At 53.5% G+C, this 17,963-nt stretch overlaps 1 protein-coding gene across 2 annotated transcripts; it reads right to left on the reverse strand.

Moving 5' to 3' along the window:
- Positions 1–3,687: 3,687 nt before the first annotated feature.
- Positions 3,688–13,921, reverse strand: RAC2 (Rac family small GTPase 2). Of its 2 annotated transcripts, XM_073325579.2 has the most exons (7): positions 13,705–13,921; positions 10,550–10,621; positions 8,625–8,742; positions 7,174–7,236; positions 6,147–6,306; positions 4,638–4,770; positions 3,688–3,932 (listed from the first exon to the last, which is right to left on the reverse strand). In XM_073325579.2, the coding sequence occupies exons 1-6, from the start codon at positions 13,737–13,739 to the stop codon at positions 4,640–4,642; spliced, it is 579 nt and encodes a 192-aa protein (XP_073181680.1). In that variant the 5' UTR covers positions 13,740–13,921; the 3' UTR covers positions 3,688–3,932; positions 4,638–4,639. The 2 variants fall into 2 exon arrangements, with proteins under 2 accessions (XP_073181680.1, XP_073181700.1); XM_073325599.1 differs by lacking the exons at positions 10,550–10,621; positions 13,705–13,921 and adding an exon at positions 10,449–10,543.
- Between the last annotated feature and the right edge of the window lie 4,042 nt (positions 13,922–17,963).

A 17,963-nucleotide genomic window follows, 5' to 3' on the forward strand; every position in this document is an offset into this window, starting at 1 on the left:
TCAGGGGAGCCAGGACTCACCTCTCCAGCTCTCCATCCACTGAAGTGGGGGCTTGGTGGACAGGGTTAGGTATATCAAGCGTGTCAGTTACTCCTGGGAATGATCCCATCAGCCAATCAGCATAGACTTGGTGGGGTGGGGGGGAGAGCGAGCATGAGAATAAGAGAGAGAGAATGAATGGTAGGGGAGGGAGAACGGGGAGAAGGAAAAGAGGGGAGTACCAGAGTGATTATGATGGAGAGAGAGAGGGAGGGAGGGAGAAAGGAAGAGGGGGAGGGAGAGAGAGAACAGGAATGAGGGGGTGGTTGTGACAGATGGTGACGGAGGGCAAGCCAGACACGGAGAAGGAATGAGGGGGAGTGGAGGAGAGTGAAAGCAGGAAAGGAGAGATGCAGAGAGCGGCTGGGTGCTGTGAGAACGCAGTGCAGGGGAGGCAGGCTGGATGGAGCAGGTGGCTGATCCCTACTCTCTAGGGGGAGTTTTTTTATAGGGCCGCAGGCGAGGTGGGGGATTACGGACGTGCAGCAGAGGAGTTCCCTGCCCCAAGGGGCTTACAGTCTAGGCAGGCACAATTGGTGCCCTCAGGGCTTCATCATGATCACAGCGCATTGGTATATGTAGGGGTCTCAGAGGGGGGCATGAACCCCAGCTTCCACTGCCACCCTTCTCCCCGCCTCTGTCCCACAAGCATCTCCAATAGGACAAGGGAGGGTGAATGGGGGAGTAGGGATCTTTCTGTCTCTACCACCTACCTATCTGAGGGCATATTCCATTTCCCTGCTGGAGCTCTCCTAGGGAACGAGACCCCCCCCCTTCCTCTGCCCATTGCCTCACCTCAGCAAACAGGTGATCGGATCTCGGGCTCAGAAAGGGATTGGCTCCAAGGGGAGAAATCCAGCCCCCTCTGCAAACACGTCCCTCTGGATAAAAACAATAACCCCACATTGCCAAGCATTGTTCCTTCTGCGGGCCTCCCACTAATGGCTTCTCTTTCCCTGAATCCTTTCCTCACCTCCTTCATGAGAGTGATTTCTGTTTGTTTCCTATTCCTCTCTGGGGGCGCATCTGAGATCCTGCTGGTTGCCACTTCCCACCTTCAATATCTGAGCTCCTAGGGCCAAATTCGGACCTGATACAAATGGGCACAAGTGCAACTCCATCGACTGAACATAAAATCACAGAAATGTAGGGCTGGAGAGGACCTTGAGTTGTCGACTCAAGTCCCGTGTCCCATGTGCTGAGGCAGGGCCAAGTAAACCTAGAGCATCCCTGACAGGTATTTGTCCAACCTGTTCTTAAAAACCTCCCGTGATGGGGGATTCCACAACTGCCCTTGGAAGCCTGGTCCAGAGCCTAACTACCCTTGCAGTTAGCAAGTTTTTCCGGCTATCGAACCTAAATCTCCCTTGCTGCAGATTAAGCCCCATTACTTCTTGTCCTACCTTCAGTGGACATAGAAAACAATTGATCACCGTCCTCTTTATAACAGCTCTTAACATAGCTGAAGACTGTTATCAGGTCCCTGCACCGCAAGTCTTCTTTTCTCAAGATTAAGCACGCCCAGTTTTTTCAACCTTTCCTCATAGGTCAGGTTTTCGAACCCTATCCTCTTTGTTGCTCTCCTCTGGACTCCCTCCCATTTGTCCACACTTTAGGAAAGAACTGGACACAGTTCCCCAGGTGAGGCCTCCCCAGTGCAGAATGGAGCAGGACAGTTACCTCCCATGTCTTACATACAACACTCCTGTTAATACACCCCAGAGTGATATTAGCCTTTTTTTGCAACTGCATCACACTGCTGGCTCATATTCAATTTGTGATCCAATAAACCCCAGATCCTTTTCTGCAGGACTACCGCCTAGCCTGTTAATTCCCATTTTGTAGTTGTGCATTTGATTTTTCCTTCCTAGGTGTAGTACTTGGCACTTGTCTTCATTGATGTTCATCTTGATTTCAGAGCAATTCTCCAATTTGTCAAGGTCATTTTGAATTCTAATCCTATCCTGCAAAGTGCTTGCAACCCCTCCCAGCTTGCTTGCAGCTTACAGTTTGGGATCCCAGTTCTGGGCTCTGCTGGAACCTTTTTGTGTCAGCTAAGCTGCAATAAAAGGACCGCAATGCTGGCTTAGGCCTGGTTTACACTTAAAATGTAGATCAACATAGCTATGGCGCTCAGGGGTGTGAAAAAGTTATTTGTTTAATTTATCGATTAGTTCCCAAACTTCCTCTGCCGACACCTCAGCCTGGGATGAGTCCTCAGATTTTAAGCCACTCTCATGATTTGTTGGGGGGAGGGGGAGGCCTGCCTGACTCATGAGTTTTGAAAGCTTGGGGTTGGTGATAGATTCTGGTGTTTACACCCCCCATACATATGCGTGTGTAGGGAACTTGAGACCAGACTCCACTGTGTTGTGCCTACCGCACCCACACCAGCTGTGACTTGGGCCCAGGCACTTCATCTCGCAGTGCAGGCATCTGCGGAGCCCACCGCCACTGAATGTTACCAGGAGTTAATGCATGAAACATAGTGCCACAGGCTGTCTCTGAGGTGCGCCTTGCCTCTGAGCTACCCCTGAAGTAACCTGAGGAACTCCCCACCACCAGGGTTTAACCCATGGAATTTTCTGTTACAGACCTTAGCTGACATTAACCTGTGAAACTCTTTGTTGCAGAGTGGAAAGCTGGTTCAATCCAGTCCCCCTGCCCTTTCCTATTACTGCCTCTGGATTTTTCTTTACCGTTTGCTTTGTCCTGAACCCTCCTCCAGCTCGTTAGACTCCTGGTAATGGGGGTGGGGAGAAGGGAAACCTGGGTGAGCCAGGATCTGCAGTGCTCGGGAGAAGTCTGCTCGGGAATCTGCCCTAACAGCCATCACGTAATGTTGCTTTCCCTATTCTTAGCAGCAGCCAAGGCTCCTGGTGCCCCTGCAGTGAATCAGTCACCCAGGTGCCGTCAGCTGCAGATTCCATCGCCCTGCTGGGGCAGCTCTCATCTGCTGGATTTCAGCAGATCGGTGGGCTATTTGCCTTGGTTGATGACTCATCCCCACCCCGCCCCCCACTTCCTGCTTACCGCTCTGTATGTCTGGCTATGTAAGTGAGTGCCAATGTATGTATAGGTGTGTGTATGGGTGTAGGCATAAGTGACGGTGTGTACAGGTCCGTTGAGGAAAGTATGTAAGCTCTGACAGACCGTATTAGCAGGCGCTCTAGAGGATCCATAAGTTCAGGTAGTCCTAGGCTCCCTTCCTGTGCCCCTCACAACAGACTTGCTAGCCTTACCTTTCCTCTGCCTTTGGGGAAGAGGCTTGCCTGGGCTCTGTCAGGCTAGGCCCTTTGGCTGATAGGTCCCTGAGGAGAGGAGACTTTCTCCCACAGAAACAGGCAGATCTGAAGGAAGGTTAGCAACAGCTAAATGCAGGCACCTACCAGCTCAGCCAGAGATAGGAGGCCACTCCCTTTCAGCTGACACTGCCTTCAGAACCCCCCGCCACCGCCACCGTCCCCAGCTTGAATCTCAGCTGCGGTGACGCCCAGCCAGTCTGACGGCTGCAGGAGGGATTCAGCTGGTTGGCTGTGGTCCCTCCGAGTGTCCAGAGATGCCACAGCCAGCATGGTGCAGCCACAGCATCAAACCCGGACAGCCAAGCTTGCAGCGAAGTGCCAGAGAAGGGACACAAGACACCAATGGCAGGAAGGTACAGTTGGTTTATTAACTCTCATTCCCTATACAGAAATTGACGGGAGGAGGGAGGGAGGTTGTGCAAATGGACAAATGAGTGCTACAGACCCATATTGGTCCTTCTAGGCAGCAGAAACAAACAAGCACTGTGACCACCAAGCAGTACCAAGGTCCAAGACGCTGAAACCTTCAACCACTGTTACATCAGCAGAGCCTGGTGTCATGAGCGAGCTGAGGACTGGGGCTGGAATCTGTGTATGGAATAACAAGAGGAGGCAGGTTGTGACACCAGCTTGTACCCTTCCATCCTGCCTTCCCCACCTCATCCATCCCTCCCATTCCAGCCCAGCTGTGGTGTGAGGAGAGAAGAGAGCCTTTTTTCTCCCTCACCTGGCCCTGATCAGCTCTGTCTCCTGTCCCTGGCCACTCTGTGCCTCTCTCCTGCCTCCCTGGGGTCTTATGCGGAGGGTGGGGGAAGAGCAGGGGAAGCAATGTGAAGGGGGAGGAGAGGCAGCGGCTGCCTGGTAATGGACAGCTACAAAGCAGCCCCTAGTGACCAAGCAGGAAAATTGCAGGGGGAGGGGCTTTTTTGCTGTTTTCCGTATATGTCGAGTTGATTTTTAAGGGGAGGGGCTTAAGCTCCACACCCCCCACAACAGGTCGCCCCTGTCTCCAAGGAAGCACTGAGGTCCCAGATCAGAGGCAGGTTTGGGGGTCCCATTGGGGGAAGCTGGCAACAGCAGCCTCTCTTCAGGGTAGAGTCAGGAAGTTCATGAGAGTGGTGCGGCAGGAAGGGGAGTCCTGCAAGGGGTCTTCTTCAGGGCAGAGGGCTCCCCCCAGGCAGCATCAGGGTCCTTTCAAGGGAGAGAAGGGGCGAGGGGGTTATCGACAGAGACAAATCCCCTTAGTGCTGATAGACTGGGGTCTGGAGGGGAGGGGAGCCATTTTTCACCTACCCCTAGAGGAGGCTGCACCCCCGTTTTTTTGGTCTGGTGGGCTGGGGACAGAGAACTGCTCGGATCGCCTCGTCAAACACCGTTTTCAGGCCACGTTGCGTCAGTGCCGAGCACTCGAGGTATTTCACAGAATCTGCCAGGAGAGAAGACTGCACCATCACTGGGAGGAAATGGGAGTGAATCCAGGAGGTCCCCAGCCCAGCCCTGCAACTCTGAAGGGTCCTCACCCAGAAGAGACGCCATCAATGAAGAAATCTCAGGGGCCAATGTCAGCCAGAACAGATGCATCCATCTGTCTCTCTCTGTCTGTCTGCTCTGGCCCCCAACACTGCCATGGCTGAGCATCTCACAATAAATAACACATCAATCCTCACAACACCCCTGTGAGGTAGAGCAGTGCTATTACCCCCATTTCACAGTTGGGGAACTGAGGATCAGAGAGACTGACTTGGCCCTAGCCCTGCCAAACCTGCTTCACAGCCATGTGAGACAGATTTGATGGATCCCCAACCCTGGTCGGGCTGTCAAGATATGTGGCCAGGCTGGTGGAGCGGAGAGCATCCTCGCTCTGAGAGGGGAGGATGAGGTGGCTGTGTGGAGAATGGGAGGTAGGTTGGGGGCGAGTGCTTGTGATTCGTCCCTGGGGGAATGGCTGTGCTTCACTGACTAGCCCGCTCTTCTCTGAAATCCCAGCTGAAAACACCCCATTTCTCCCTACCTTGTGCCTCTGCTTCTCACCCTCTCCTCTCACCTAGCTACGTCTCGGGTTCAGGGGCTACACGAGGCAAGGAAGTGCTGTACCGTGCAGCGGAGCAGGGGAAAGAGACACACACAGATGAACAAAAAAGGATGGGGCAGAGCTACCATCTTCCCCGAGTCACTCGCACAAACGCCAGATCACGGGGACAGGAAGAGGAAGCAGCGGTTGGGTCTCTCTGAGACAAATTAAAGACCTCACTGTCCCTCCTACTTCCGGACTTGGGGAGGAGGGTTCTGCCAGCAGAGCAGCTGTGGCTTTCACAGAAAAGACTGACCAGCTAGAAGAGGCCGGGGAGGGGTAGCTGGTGGGGGATGTCTCAGCAAAAGATCCTGGCCAGAAGAGGGGCAGAAGACAGGGAGCTGAGGGGTCGGACCCCTCACAAAGAGTGTCACAAAAAGAAAAGGTTGAGGCCATGTGTTGGGATGGGGGACGGGCATTTTCCGGGGCAGGTGTACAAGGCCCACTGAAGCACGAACTATTTGTAGGTTGGCCAATCTCCCCTAGATGAAGGTGTCGCCTCTATACACAGCCTGCCCTTCCAGAGCCCCCAATACCCTGTTCTGTCACACACCCCTTGGCATTTCTTCCAGGTGCCCGGTAGCAGCTCCCGCTCAGCTTCATGGGATCCTGCCCATGTTCCCCATCCCCTGCCAAGGAAGCGCGTGCCAAACTGGTGGAGAGCTTACACACACACACCCGTCCTCTCCCCCAGCAGCCTCGGCGTATTGCCAGTAAGGCCTTCTACCTACCGATCTCCTTGGCCAGCGCAAGGCCCTGCGGGTACGTGATGGGCGACAACTTCTTCTCCTTCAACTTCTCGATCGTATCCTTGTCATCACGGAGATCCAGCTTGGTGCCCACGAGGATGATGGGGGTGCTGGGGCAGTGGTGTCGGACTTCAGGGAACCACTAGAGGGAGGTCGAGAATGGGCCGGGAGGAGAGAGAGAAAGACACACACCCACACACCAAATAAAATCCAGCTGCCACTGTTTTCTCCTACACTGTCCTGTGTGGTAGTGTGGACAACTGCAGCCAGACTCCAATCAGCTCCATGGTGGGGTCCAGAGGCAAAGCCCCTGACAAGAGAGCCCAAAGTGGGACTTCCCTCCCCCGGAGCTGAGACACCGGAGTGGCAGAAGGGAGAGAGCTATGCAACAGCCTCAGGCTTCGCCCCCCAGCTGCCTCCCTCCCCTTTAGGTGGGAGCTGAAAGTTGCGGGGAAATACACTGTTGGTTCCCACCCCGCCCCAAGCTGAATGTTGGGGGAACGTATCCCCATGCCCCAGAAACTACCCACGCATAAGAGCTGTGCTGAGCTGGTCTTGGTTGAAAGTTGCCCCCTGAACGTGCAGGCTGCAGCAGTGAAAGCTGCTGGGGCCAGGGCAGTAAAGGGGCAGGAGTGGGGGGCGGGTGCTAAGGAAGCACCCAGGTGAGAACGGGGAACAGTGTGTTACCCACTCTCATGTCCTGGAGCAGCACAGTTGGTGGGCCCTAGAATCTAGCCCGGTTTGTTCGTTAATCTCTCTTGGACAACCCAGAGGCTGTGGTAGGCCAATATTCTAGCTACTCCTGAGAGAGACACAAAGAAAAATAGCTCTCAGGATCCAGCTAATCCATCAGCTGTTACCGCCCACACTCACTGCACAAACGTTCCTTTTTCAAGGCCAGCATCTATTTGTGCGGCTCTCGCTGGCTCCTTGAGCTGCACGTGGCGAGTTAGTGCCTACCTCGGCCCTCTGCGCACAGATACCTCCACACCAGCCACGATGCGCTTACCTTGGCGCGGACGTTTTCATAAGAGGCCGGGCTGACCAGAGAGAAGCAGATCAGGAAGACGTCCTGTAAGGACACAGCAGCATTCGAGGATTAGGCCGTGCACGTCGCATTGCGTGAGGGGGACCCCTCCCAGCACTATACTGGAGCATTCTGTCCAGCATTGGAGTGGGGGTGGGCCGGTGAAAGGGGCTGGATTGACAGCCCTGGAGACTCAAGCTCTCTTGTTATCCCCCCCCCCCCCAAAAGGTACCGCACCATGCACTTTCCCTCCATCCCTCCCAATCTGTGCAACTCAGTCCTGACATTTGTGAGCCGCCTGGAGGGGAGAGAAGGTTGTTCAGTCTCCTGGCGCAGCCAGCCCTTGGTAACAGCTGACGCTGTTACTGAGGGAATCTATCATTGCTAAGTGTGGCAGTGGAGCTTTTGTGATGGGGACTCCTGTCCTCCTGGGAAATGGACTGACGCCCCCTCACTCACTTCCCACAGATCATCAACCAACCATCAGATGGGGATGGTTTGGGTCTCTGCCAAGGTGGGGCCAGATTCAAACTGGTCACTATAAATGCAGGAGTGAGACCCAGTGGGTACTTGGGTACTCAGAAAAATACTTCTCTGGTGGCCCCATCACTGCAGAATTTAAGCTTTAGTTTAAAAACAACAATTCTGAGCCTATGTTTCTAGCCCTTCCAAGTTGTGAAGGAAACCTGCTGAATGTGAACTGATACAGTGTTGTCTTCCCGAATCTGCAGCCGGACTGCCTGGGGCAATGGCACTAATGTGTGTTGACTCTGAATCCCACTGATGACCATATCAACACAATTAACTAACATCATGCATCCGATGAAGTGAGCTGTAGCTCACGAAAGCTCATGCTCAAATAAATGGGTTAGTCTCTAAGGTGCCACAAGTACTCCTGTTCTTTTTACGGATACAGACTAACACGGCTGTTACTCTGAAACCAACAATTAACTATTTCACTCCTGATTGTTTTAGCAGCCTGTGGATGGAGCTTGAGTAAAGTACCACCATCCCCGCTTCTTAAAGGTAAGAAGCTCTGTTTCATGGACTCGGAACGCTCCAGTCTCACAATCAGGACACAAGAAGACATGAAAGTCTCCATACCTCATTTGCAAATCCCCAGAGTCATTCAAATCCTGTGAGAGACACCTTAATGCTGAATGATACCGTATGATATTTAGATGGCTCTCCAAAATATTCCCCATAATCCCTGCACCCTTTTGGACCCCCAAATGCATGCATATAAAATAATGGGGATGGGGTCTTCGGGGGCTGGTGAGCTCTGAGATAGGAGCAAATTAAGAGTGGAACTCTAGCTCCATCACAGGCCAATAGTAAGTCCGACTTCTCCAGCACAGGGAGGAGATGTTGCCAAGGGAATGTGCCCTGGATGCAATGAGTGGGGGAGCAGGGCACAGTGAGAAATGACCCACCGTCTGCGGATAGGAGAGGGGTCTTAACCGGTCATAATCCTCCTGTCCAGCTGTATCCCACAGCCCCAGGTTTACGGGCTTGCTGTCAACCATCACGTTGGCGGAATAGTTATCGAACCTGCAACGCAAAGAGAGAGAGAGAGTCGGTTCCTCAAACAAGGGAGAAGAGAGCTCAGGGGGCAGGAGGCCATGGCTACAATGCGCCTCTTCCTCATGCGCCCGGGAGGGAAAGAGACACCCCCCTGCAGAGCTCCGATGCTGCTGGCTCACCGAATGCCTGCACCCATCCCACCGCAACCTACCTCCCCATAGCCCAGCCGTCCCGAAATCCTTCCCAGCTCCAGCTTCTCCCACTGCCTTTGGGGCTCCATCCTGCCTGCGAAGTCCCAATCTCTTACTTCCCCTCAAGTTCCCCTCGCCAAGCTCTCCCCACGCCCCACTCCAGCTCTGTGCTCTCTAAGCCTTCGTCTGTACCCTTTTGTTTTAGAAGCCAGATTGCCCTCTTAACCGGATTCACGCCATCCGCCTTCTCTGTATCACACAGGACCGTGCTCCCTGCCAAACCCCCACTGGAACTGGGTCAGGACGCCATGGCTTGCACCCCTACTCGTACAAAACACGCTGTGGTATCTCTAATGCCTATAGCCAGTGAGGCTTTCCTGTCTTGGGGCAGAGCGTCCCCTGGCACCGTGCTGGGACACAGGGTCACTGGCAGCACAGAGAACAGTTGCCACCCACACAGGTGCTCCTCGTAGGTCTCCCATCCTGACCCCATTTGTTATATTTTTCCCTATGCAGAGAGCAACCACAAGCTCTCAGTCTAAAGTGAAGGAAAAAAGCAACAAGAAAGAACCAAAGTAAAGTCCCCGTGAGGGAGCACACCATGTGCATGTCTCCTCTGGAACAGGCAGCCCCAACTCAGAGAACAAAATGGCTGCCTCTCTCGGCACACAGGGCAGGGGTCCTAGATACGAACCGGTGTGGTGCACAGCAAGTAGAAGGAGTCGCACAGCTACACGCACCACACCGTTTGGCACGCAGGAGGTGACAGTATCGCAGCACAATCCGGCTGCCAAGAAGAGGCGGCTTCTCGTGGCCAAAAGCTCAGCTCAAACTGACCGTGCCAAAGGGCGAGGATTTCAGGTGCTCCCAGCCCTGTCTGCACAGTGATTTATATGCAGCTTCCCAGGACACTTTCCTTTGCTACTGTAGTATAACAGCAACACACACCTGGCTCTTCCAGGGAGCTGGAACCCCAAGGGCCAGATTCTGACACCCTTACCCCCACACACAGGGAGTAGCCCCAGTGACTTCAGTGGGACTTCTTGTGCAGTACGGTGCTATTCACTGAGAACAAGGGCACATGCCAGCGGTGGTGAAGGGAGAGAAGAACGTCAGCTTGCACCATCCCTAATCAAGAGCTGCTAGTAGCCTGTGCTTGGGGCCATCCTAAATTGCATCCCCGATTCAGTGGCCCCTAAAAGAGTTTGCAGTGGTGCAGATCTGTCCTGGCCTTGCACCTTGCTGCCTGGACACGCTCCTTGCATCCTTTACCCTGTCCCCTACAGCTAGGGTTCCCCCTGAGGCAGCACAGAATTGGCTCTGCACCAGGTATGAAGGCTCCCTGTGCCAGGGCTTATGTCTTCCTTGTGGTCCCTTTAGGTCAGGCTTCCTGGTGTAAAGGAGTCACAGGGCAATGATGAAGTGGGCCCCTTGTCCCTTTCACAGCTGGCAAAATGAAGGCTGGGACTATCCAGATGCCGGACAACCCCATAGCCTACAAATGAACAGCTTTCTGGTGTCGAGGCTTGACCCAATACTGACTTATGGGTGCAGAGAGCTGGTCCTCCCGATGGCTGTGTGTTCCTCTGCCCTCCTGCTTGCCCTCTGCCTGGCCCCCAGCCCTCCATCTGCTGGATACTCACACAGTGGGGATGTATTCGCCTGGGAAGGCATTGGTGGTGTAGCTGATGAGGAGACAGGTTTTACCCACAGCTCTGGAAGAGACAGAAAACACACCCAGGATCTGTTACTGTGATTCCTGCTGGGGGCGGAGGGGCGGGGGGGATGGATATCACGCCTTCCCTGGCCAGAAAGCCAGACATAGCAGAGGGCTGGAGGAGAAGAACAGAGAAACCAGATTCCCAGCCCTAATCACTGCACAAGCAGGGTTAGAGTGTTAGAGGGAAAGGGAAGGACAGAAGATGTTACATTGCTCTAGTGTTCTTCTAGTCTGAAAGCTGAGGCATTTTATAGACCTTACACAGGGACCGCTCAGCTGAAATGCAGCCGTACTGGGGTAGAGCACAGCAGCTGCTTTTCAGTGCACAGCAACAAAGAATTTCTGACAGGAGACGGAGGAGTATATGTGTCCGTTTGATACAGCAGTGACAACGTAGAGTAACAGAATGCAATTGCCCAGATGGCACCCCCGACAGGACAGCACCTTCTAATGCCACACTGGGACATGGCGTCAGTACGAGGGAAAGGACACCTCATGCTGTATGCGCACGGCACCATGTTGGCTTTCCTGAGGCTACCTACCAAACGTCATCGCTCGCTCCTTCCAGCTGACATGGCACTCGTGAGCTAGGCTGCCAGCAGCGAGGCTGCTCTTGGGGCTTCTGAGCAAGCAGCCAAAGCTTCCTCCCCCCTCCTCCCCTTCTCCTCTCATAGAGTCATAAGGTTTAAAGCCAGAATGGGCCATCAGATCATCTAGTCTGACTTCCTGTATAACACAGCAACTAGACACCTGCGGCTGGCCTGTGCACGCCAACTCAGACTCATAGAGCAGGACTGTTTCTTTGCTGTGTAGACTTCTGGGCTCGGCCTGGAGCACAGTGGGAGGGTCCAGAGCCCAGGGTCCAGCCTAAGGCCAGAAGTCTACACAGCAATGAAACAGCCCTGTAAGCCTGAGTCGGCTGGCACGGGCAACTACGGGTTTTTCTTTGCTGTGCAGACCTACCCTTGCAGGCCACCAGCACCACCCCTCTTTCAATGGAGCATCGTGGAGCACTAGGTGGCCAGAGCCACAACACATCCCAACCCATCCCAACCCCAGAAGAGAGTGCTAGTGTGAGAGAGACCAGGCCAAAGGGACTTCAAAGAAATGCAAAGAGAGCAGGGACTCGAACCTACGTCCCCCACAGCCTGAGTGCTCAAACCACTAGGCTATGGGATATTTGGGGGAAACCAGGCTCTCTTTGTGTCCAGAAATTCCATCCTGGACCCGAGACAGCGTTTCAATGAGTTGGTCACACAAAAAAAGGTTCCACAGAAAAGTTTCCAACCATCTCTAGTGAAGGGCAAGGGAGCCAACTGTGAAGGAAAAAAGAGATTACAGAGAGGGAAAGAAATCACAGCCAGGATAAACAGGGGAAGGATGGCCTAGTGGCTAATGGACTGGCCTTTCCCAGCTCTGACTCGCTGGGTGACCTTGGGAAAGTCATATAACCTTCCTGTGCCTCCATTTCCCCATCTGTAAAATGGAGATAACAATACTGACCTGCCTCCCAGGTGGATTGGCATCACCTTAAAGCAATGGAATTAGCAGAGTTCCTGAGGAGGGTTATAGGGTTATTGTGCTGGGGGCCGGTTATGGGGATAGAGCCGTTGAGCTGAAGGAGGGATATGGGGCTAGCAGAGCTATGGGGGAAGGTTATGGGATTATTGTGTTGGAAGGCAGTGATGGGGTCAGTGGGGAGGGATATGGAGCTAGCAGAGCTATAGGGGAGGGTTGTGAGATTATTGTGTTGGAGGGCAGTGATGGGGTCAGTGGGGAGGGATATGGGGCTAGCAGAGCTATAGGGTTTATGGGGTTAACAGTTATGGGGAGGCTCTGGGGGTGGTAGAGTTATGGGGCAGAGTACTGGCATTGTGTTGGGGGGTTAGCAGAGTTCTGGGGAGAGGTTGTGGGGCAACTGTGGGGTTAGTCCCAGGGTGTTTCCTGTGCAGGTGGTTTCAGGTACGGCTCTGTAGCCCTTAGTTTCTGGTCTTTACGGTATTTTTCTGGCAGGTACCAACATTTGTTTGGGGTTTGCCCTGTATTTCTTTGTCCCTCCCCCACCCTCTCGCCTGCCCCTGCCTCCAAGGTGGTTTCTATAATTTGATCGTTTGTTTGCAAACTTCCTCCTGGGGCCAGTTGAAAGGAGGAAGTGACTGCGGGGTGCAGGGCCTCTGTAAATGTCACTTCATATGCTACCGATAGCTGCCCCAGATAACAGCATCACCAGCTCCTAGCCTGGAAGTGGTTTAACCCTCACAGTGCCAGACACTACTCCCGCCTCGCAGATGCTCTCCTGGGCCCTGGCTGCTTGTCTCTTAGTGCCCCTGCAGGGGCAGTAGCCCACTGGGGCCCGCCTTGAGGAAGCTCCTGCTGTTGAAGGCCTTGGCCGGGCCATATCCACTGACAGCAGGGTGCACACTGGCCAAGCAATGGATAAGCCAGGCTACGATTATGCTGTGCTCAGATGCCCAGGGTTTCATTGCCTCACATACCTAAGGCAGACGGAGGGCATGGTGTGTCTCGGGGACGAAGGGGAAAGGAACATCTCCTCCCTGCTGCGTCCATGGGAGTCCCACTCAATGATCTCCTGGACAACTCATGGAAAGAGCATAGGTTCTGAGATCCACAGAAGAGGACCCACGGCGCTATCCATGCATCACTGCCATGTGTCAGTCACCCACACCGATGGCTTGTGGCGTGGCCCAGTAGAAGGGAAACCACAATTTCCCCCACTGTATGTTAAACCTGACTCCCATTCTACCAGCAATAGCTGCAGTGAGGGAGGCACTGTAGAGGCGACACCTTCATCTAGGGGAGATTGGCCAACCTACAAATAGTTTGTGCTTCAGTGGGCCTTGTACACCTGCCCCGGAAAATGCCCGTCCCCCATCCCGACATAACGCATGACCTCTGTCGCAGGCTGCCCTCCTGCATGCCCTGCCTGGCAGAGAAAGAGAGCGAAAGCAGTTCAGAGGAAGTCAAAAGCAAAGAAGGTGAAATGTCACCAAGAAACAACCTTCCCCCTTCTCTGCCCTCCCCTCCCCCACCCCCACCAAAAAATAGAAGGGTACGTACCCATCTCCCACCACCACACACTTGATGGCCTGCATTTCTCTGGCCTCGAGGAGGAGGGCGGCTCCTGGGGCAGGAGGAGTCAGGCAGAGCTAATGCTCTCAGGTGACCAGAGGAAAGACCTGTACAAATGTAATGTCAAATCTAGCGTTGAAGGGAGCAGCAGACCGTGGGGAGGGAGGAAGTGGAAGACAGAATGTTACTTAACCCTCCCTTTCCCATCAGTCCCTCCCCTCTGGTAGTCGAGGCCACTGGCTGAAGGCGGGGCATGTGCAAGCAAGCAGTTTGAAAGACAGTTTCATGAGCCAGATGACTCAAGTAATTTCTTTTCTATGCTTCCTGTCCCCCAGCTTTGAGCAGCAGGGGGTGCTGTGCTGCCTCCAACCAGGGGTTCAATTAAGGCAAAGAAAGAGGGAACACCATTCCCGCCCCTTTGCAGAGAGCAGAGGGTGCGGTCCCCCTTTTCTTCCTGTCTTCCCCAGTGCTCCCTTTCCTCTCGGGCGGGTGCAGTGAGGACTCAGCAGTCAGGGTAATCTGCTGTGGGTGCAGGAGGAGGAGCCAGCTCCTGACTGAGGAGTTTCAGGGCCTCCCAGTTGTCAGGTGAGAGCGGTAAAGAATCACAGAGAAAGCTGAACAAGGAACTTTACTAGAATCAGGAAAGCAGCATTATCCCTACTGCTACTCTGCCTCTCCCTCTGCTTCACTACTCAGCTTCTGCCTCAAACCTTCCCCACTCCCCCTCCTGCCCGGCTTGCTACTGTGAAGAAACAGCACACGTATCCTCATACTCACCCATACGTGAAGCAGCAGTAGCAGCTCCTGATGGAGGAAGAAGAAGTGTCCCAACCTAGACAAGTCTCCTATCCATCTCCTTTCACCTAAAGGAAGAGCTATCTGTCCCAGCTATGTTTTTATACTGTGCCAGTCACTGTAGTATCTAAGTGTCTCCTTGGCTAGCTTCATGATATATGGAGACCCAGTCCATCTCAAACAGGAGACTGTTATTAAACAAGTCAGCTACAACTACAGTACAACCAGGCTTCCCTGCAGCTTGAGCCCCAGCTTTGTCTCCTTTGTTTACCAGGAACTACTTCCCTGCCTGGAATCCTATACAATCCACAGAGACATCTAGTGGCTGAATAGCATAACTGCAAGTGAACATATCATTACAGACCCCCTTCCAGCCACTTTGTCCTGTGATCCTGAGCAGATGGTCTCCCTTCCATCCAATCTGCTTGCATTATTCTTAAACAAGGGACCCCCAGCTGGCTGGAAGGGATATGATCGTATAACAAAAGGGGAAATTAGCTTAGTCTGTGAAACACACGCACACACTCCATGGAGGGCCAGACTGTGAGCCATTCAATGAAAATATAACAAACCAAATAAAGGAGGGGTTGGCAGTTCACTAGCTGTATAAGCATCTCAGACCTCCTGCCATTGTCCCAGCCAGTATCACATGCCCTAACCTCCTGTCCAGCAGGGCAGGGCAGACCCTTGGACTCTGGGTCTCAGATGGTGCTCTGTGTCTCTCTCTCAGAGGGTCCAAGGACTCCATCCTGGTACTCTGTACAATGCAACATCTTGAGAACCAAGCCAGATGGAGGCAGGGACTGCAGTGTGACCACCTCTACCAGCCAGCCTTGCCACCTGCATTGGAATTTCAGCCTGGGATGGGTGATAGAGCTCCCTCTGATTGGCTGCTTCTGGGAAAGAGCAGCCAATCACAACTGCTGCAGCAAGCAGGCAGAGCTTTCCCCCTACTCCAAAGGAGTTTTTGGGTAGGGGAAGAGTTAGAGGGATTAGCCAACACCATTCTCACAGCAGGGGAGGAGGGACTAGAAAGCACCTAGCAGCTCAGGGCAGTTCTTCACCTTCCTCCCTCCCCTCCTGTGAACAATGGGTCAGTCTGCTCTCTGCTCCTCCTCCTGCACCCCCATTCCTAGTGCATTCCCAGGCCTGGAAGTGGGCATGGGATGCCTGGAGCTGCAGGGGGAGCAGTGGTTCACTGAGGAGCAAGGGGCAAGTGTGGGACTGGGGGGACACAGAATTAATTAATTATAATTTTGGGGCACCATCAGGCAGCCAGAGGTAGCCCTGTAGTGGGGACAAAGGCCATCTTAGTATATAAATTTACTGCACCCCATGCCCCCCCCACACACACACACACACTACACTGGGGCTGGGCCAGGGGAGTTCAAAAACCAGCAGGCAGACCAAAACCACAATATTAGCTATAAAAAACCTTGTGATTTTGGGGCTAATCTCCTGATTTGGGGGGCATCTGACTCATAATTCTTGAACTTTTGGAGTTAGCAAGACTGGGCTTGGGAGAGAATGGGGTCCTTGGGAAGGTCGTTCTCCAGTGTCCTGCCTCCCACAGCGGCCGGTCACTGATCTTTCCGAGGGAGGCGTAAGAATCCCAGCAGGGAGTCACGGGATAACCTGCCCCCAGGGGAAGTTTCTCCAGTTGCTAGAGGTTGGCATTAGTGCTGAAACATGACAGTGTGCAGCCCTTCCAAAACTCCTGGTTACTTATTCTACGTGGAGCTACCAGCTGTGGCTATGTCTACATTGCCGCTGGCCGGTGTTATTCCCAGCTGAGACATACACATTCCAGCTCACGCAGAGCTAGCCTGCTGACAATATCAGTGTGATGATATTGTCCCGTCGGAGAGCAGATGTATAGTCAGTGGGCTAGCCCAGCCGCTACACTGCTATTTTTAACACACTAGCTTGATCAAAGCTAACGCGTATGTTTAGGGTGACCAGATGTCCTGATTTCACAGGGACAGTCCTGATATTCGGGGATTTTTCTTATATAGATGCCTATTACTCCACTTCACCCCCATCATGATTTTTCACATTTGCTGTCTGGTCACCCTATGTATACATTTACCTGAGCTGGAAATTGCACCTCCCAGGTGCAGCGTACACGTACCCTGTGGCTCCAGGCACAGGAGCTGAGAGCAGGGACCCAGTCCCTCCTACACTCTCAGTGCTCCCTCTGCTGGCACCTAGGCAGGATGGAGCAGAAGGAGGAAGCTGCCTGTCTCAAATACAAAGGAGTGGGGAGGGAGGGAAGTTGGAGCAGGAGCAGAGGGGGACAGATGTGGCGGGATCGGAGCAAGGGTGGGGAGGGGCAGGATCCAAGGATAGGGGAGGGTAATAGCATGGCGGAGGGGGACAAGAGTCATGGAAATGGGAGGATAAGAGTGGGGCGTGGTGGGGAAGATGTGCAGGAGCTGGGGACAAGGGCAGGAGTGGGAGGATGGGACAAGGGCAGGAGCCAGGGGAGGATTGGAATGGGGGGACAGGGACAGGAGTTGGACAGAGGGAGAGCAAGCTGCCAAGGGGGTAGCAACAAGGGAGAGGACAGGGGCAGGAATGGGGACAAGGGTAGAAGGGGACAGGGAGAGGCTGGGGGAAAATATCTGTAACCACTAGAGCACACTCCCCTACAGAACTTGAAAGTTTACAGAACCCAAGAGTCCAGAGTTTCACCATTCCTCTGCTGTCTAACAAATAGCTGTGAAACCCCCTGGCAAAGTATGTGTTTCCATCCCCCTCTAGTGGCAGGTCCACAGAGAAGGTAACAGACTTTTACTGCTACCAGTTACGCCATTACTTCCGGCCTACAGGACTGTGCTGTGAATCTAAAGATAACAACCTGGCTGATGACCCATAGGGAGGTGGAGAGGACAGTCAATATGGTTCCATGTGATTAAATTGTTGGCTTTTAAACATTTAAAAAGCTTAGAAATTTACATTCTGAAAAATCTGTGCTAAAAGAACATTAAGGTTGCAAAGTCAAGCACTCCAGCGTTAAGAAAGGCCAACACTAGACTAGGGGAATTGGTGGCATCTGCCCCCTTAAGACCTATTAGTGCAGGTGCCATGGGCTTGGAGGCCCATGGGAAGAAGAGGCTTATATCCTGGAATTACTTGGCGCACCTATATCCTCAGCATGCTATGATTCACCTTGTGCCCCTCTCCAGCCACCAAGGGGTGCTCTTGGCCAGGGTTTGCTGCCCTGGAGATGGGGGGGAAGGGGAGGCTGGCTTCCAGCATGTCTTGTTTCTCTCACAGAGTTTGAGGAAGAAGCTGGGAGGAGGAGGAAGAGGAATTTGTCGGTGTGATGGCTGCGCTCTGACAGACTCACCCAGGCCTTGCTGTATCGTCTCTGCAGCTTGGTGACCCACGGGAGGTGGGATTCCTGTGGAACCCAAAGGGGAGCAGGGGTCAGGTGGTGGAGGAGATGG

Source organism: Lepidochelys kempii, chromosome 1, assembly GCF_965140285.1.
Source record: "Lepidochelys kempii isolate rLepKem1 chromosome 1, rLepKem1.hap1, whole genome shotgun sequence".
NCBI classification, from domain to species: Eukaryota; Metazoa; Chordata; order Testudines; family Cheloniidae; genus Lepidochelys; species Lepidochelys kempii.

What these genes read in the sequence shown, in the direction of transcription:
- RAC2 (XM_073325579.2), bottom strand. Translation starts at nt 13,739, where the DNA reads ATGCAGGCCATCAAGTGTGTGGTGGTGGGAGATGG. An exon ending in CCCTCTCCTATCCGCAGACG is followed by an intron (nt 7,237 to 8,624) that starts GTGGGTCATTTC and finishes GTGTCCTTACAG; the next exon opens with GACGTCTTCCTGATCTGCTT. An exon ending in ATGAAAACGTCCGCGCCAAG is followed by an intron (nt 6,307 to 7,173) that starts GTAAGCGCATCG and finishes ACCTCCCTCTAG; the next exon opens with TGGTTCCCTGAAGTCCGACA.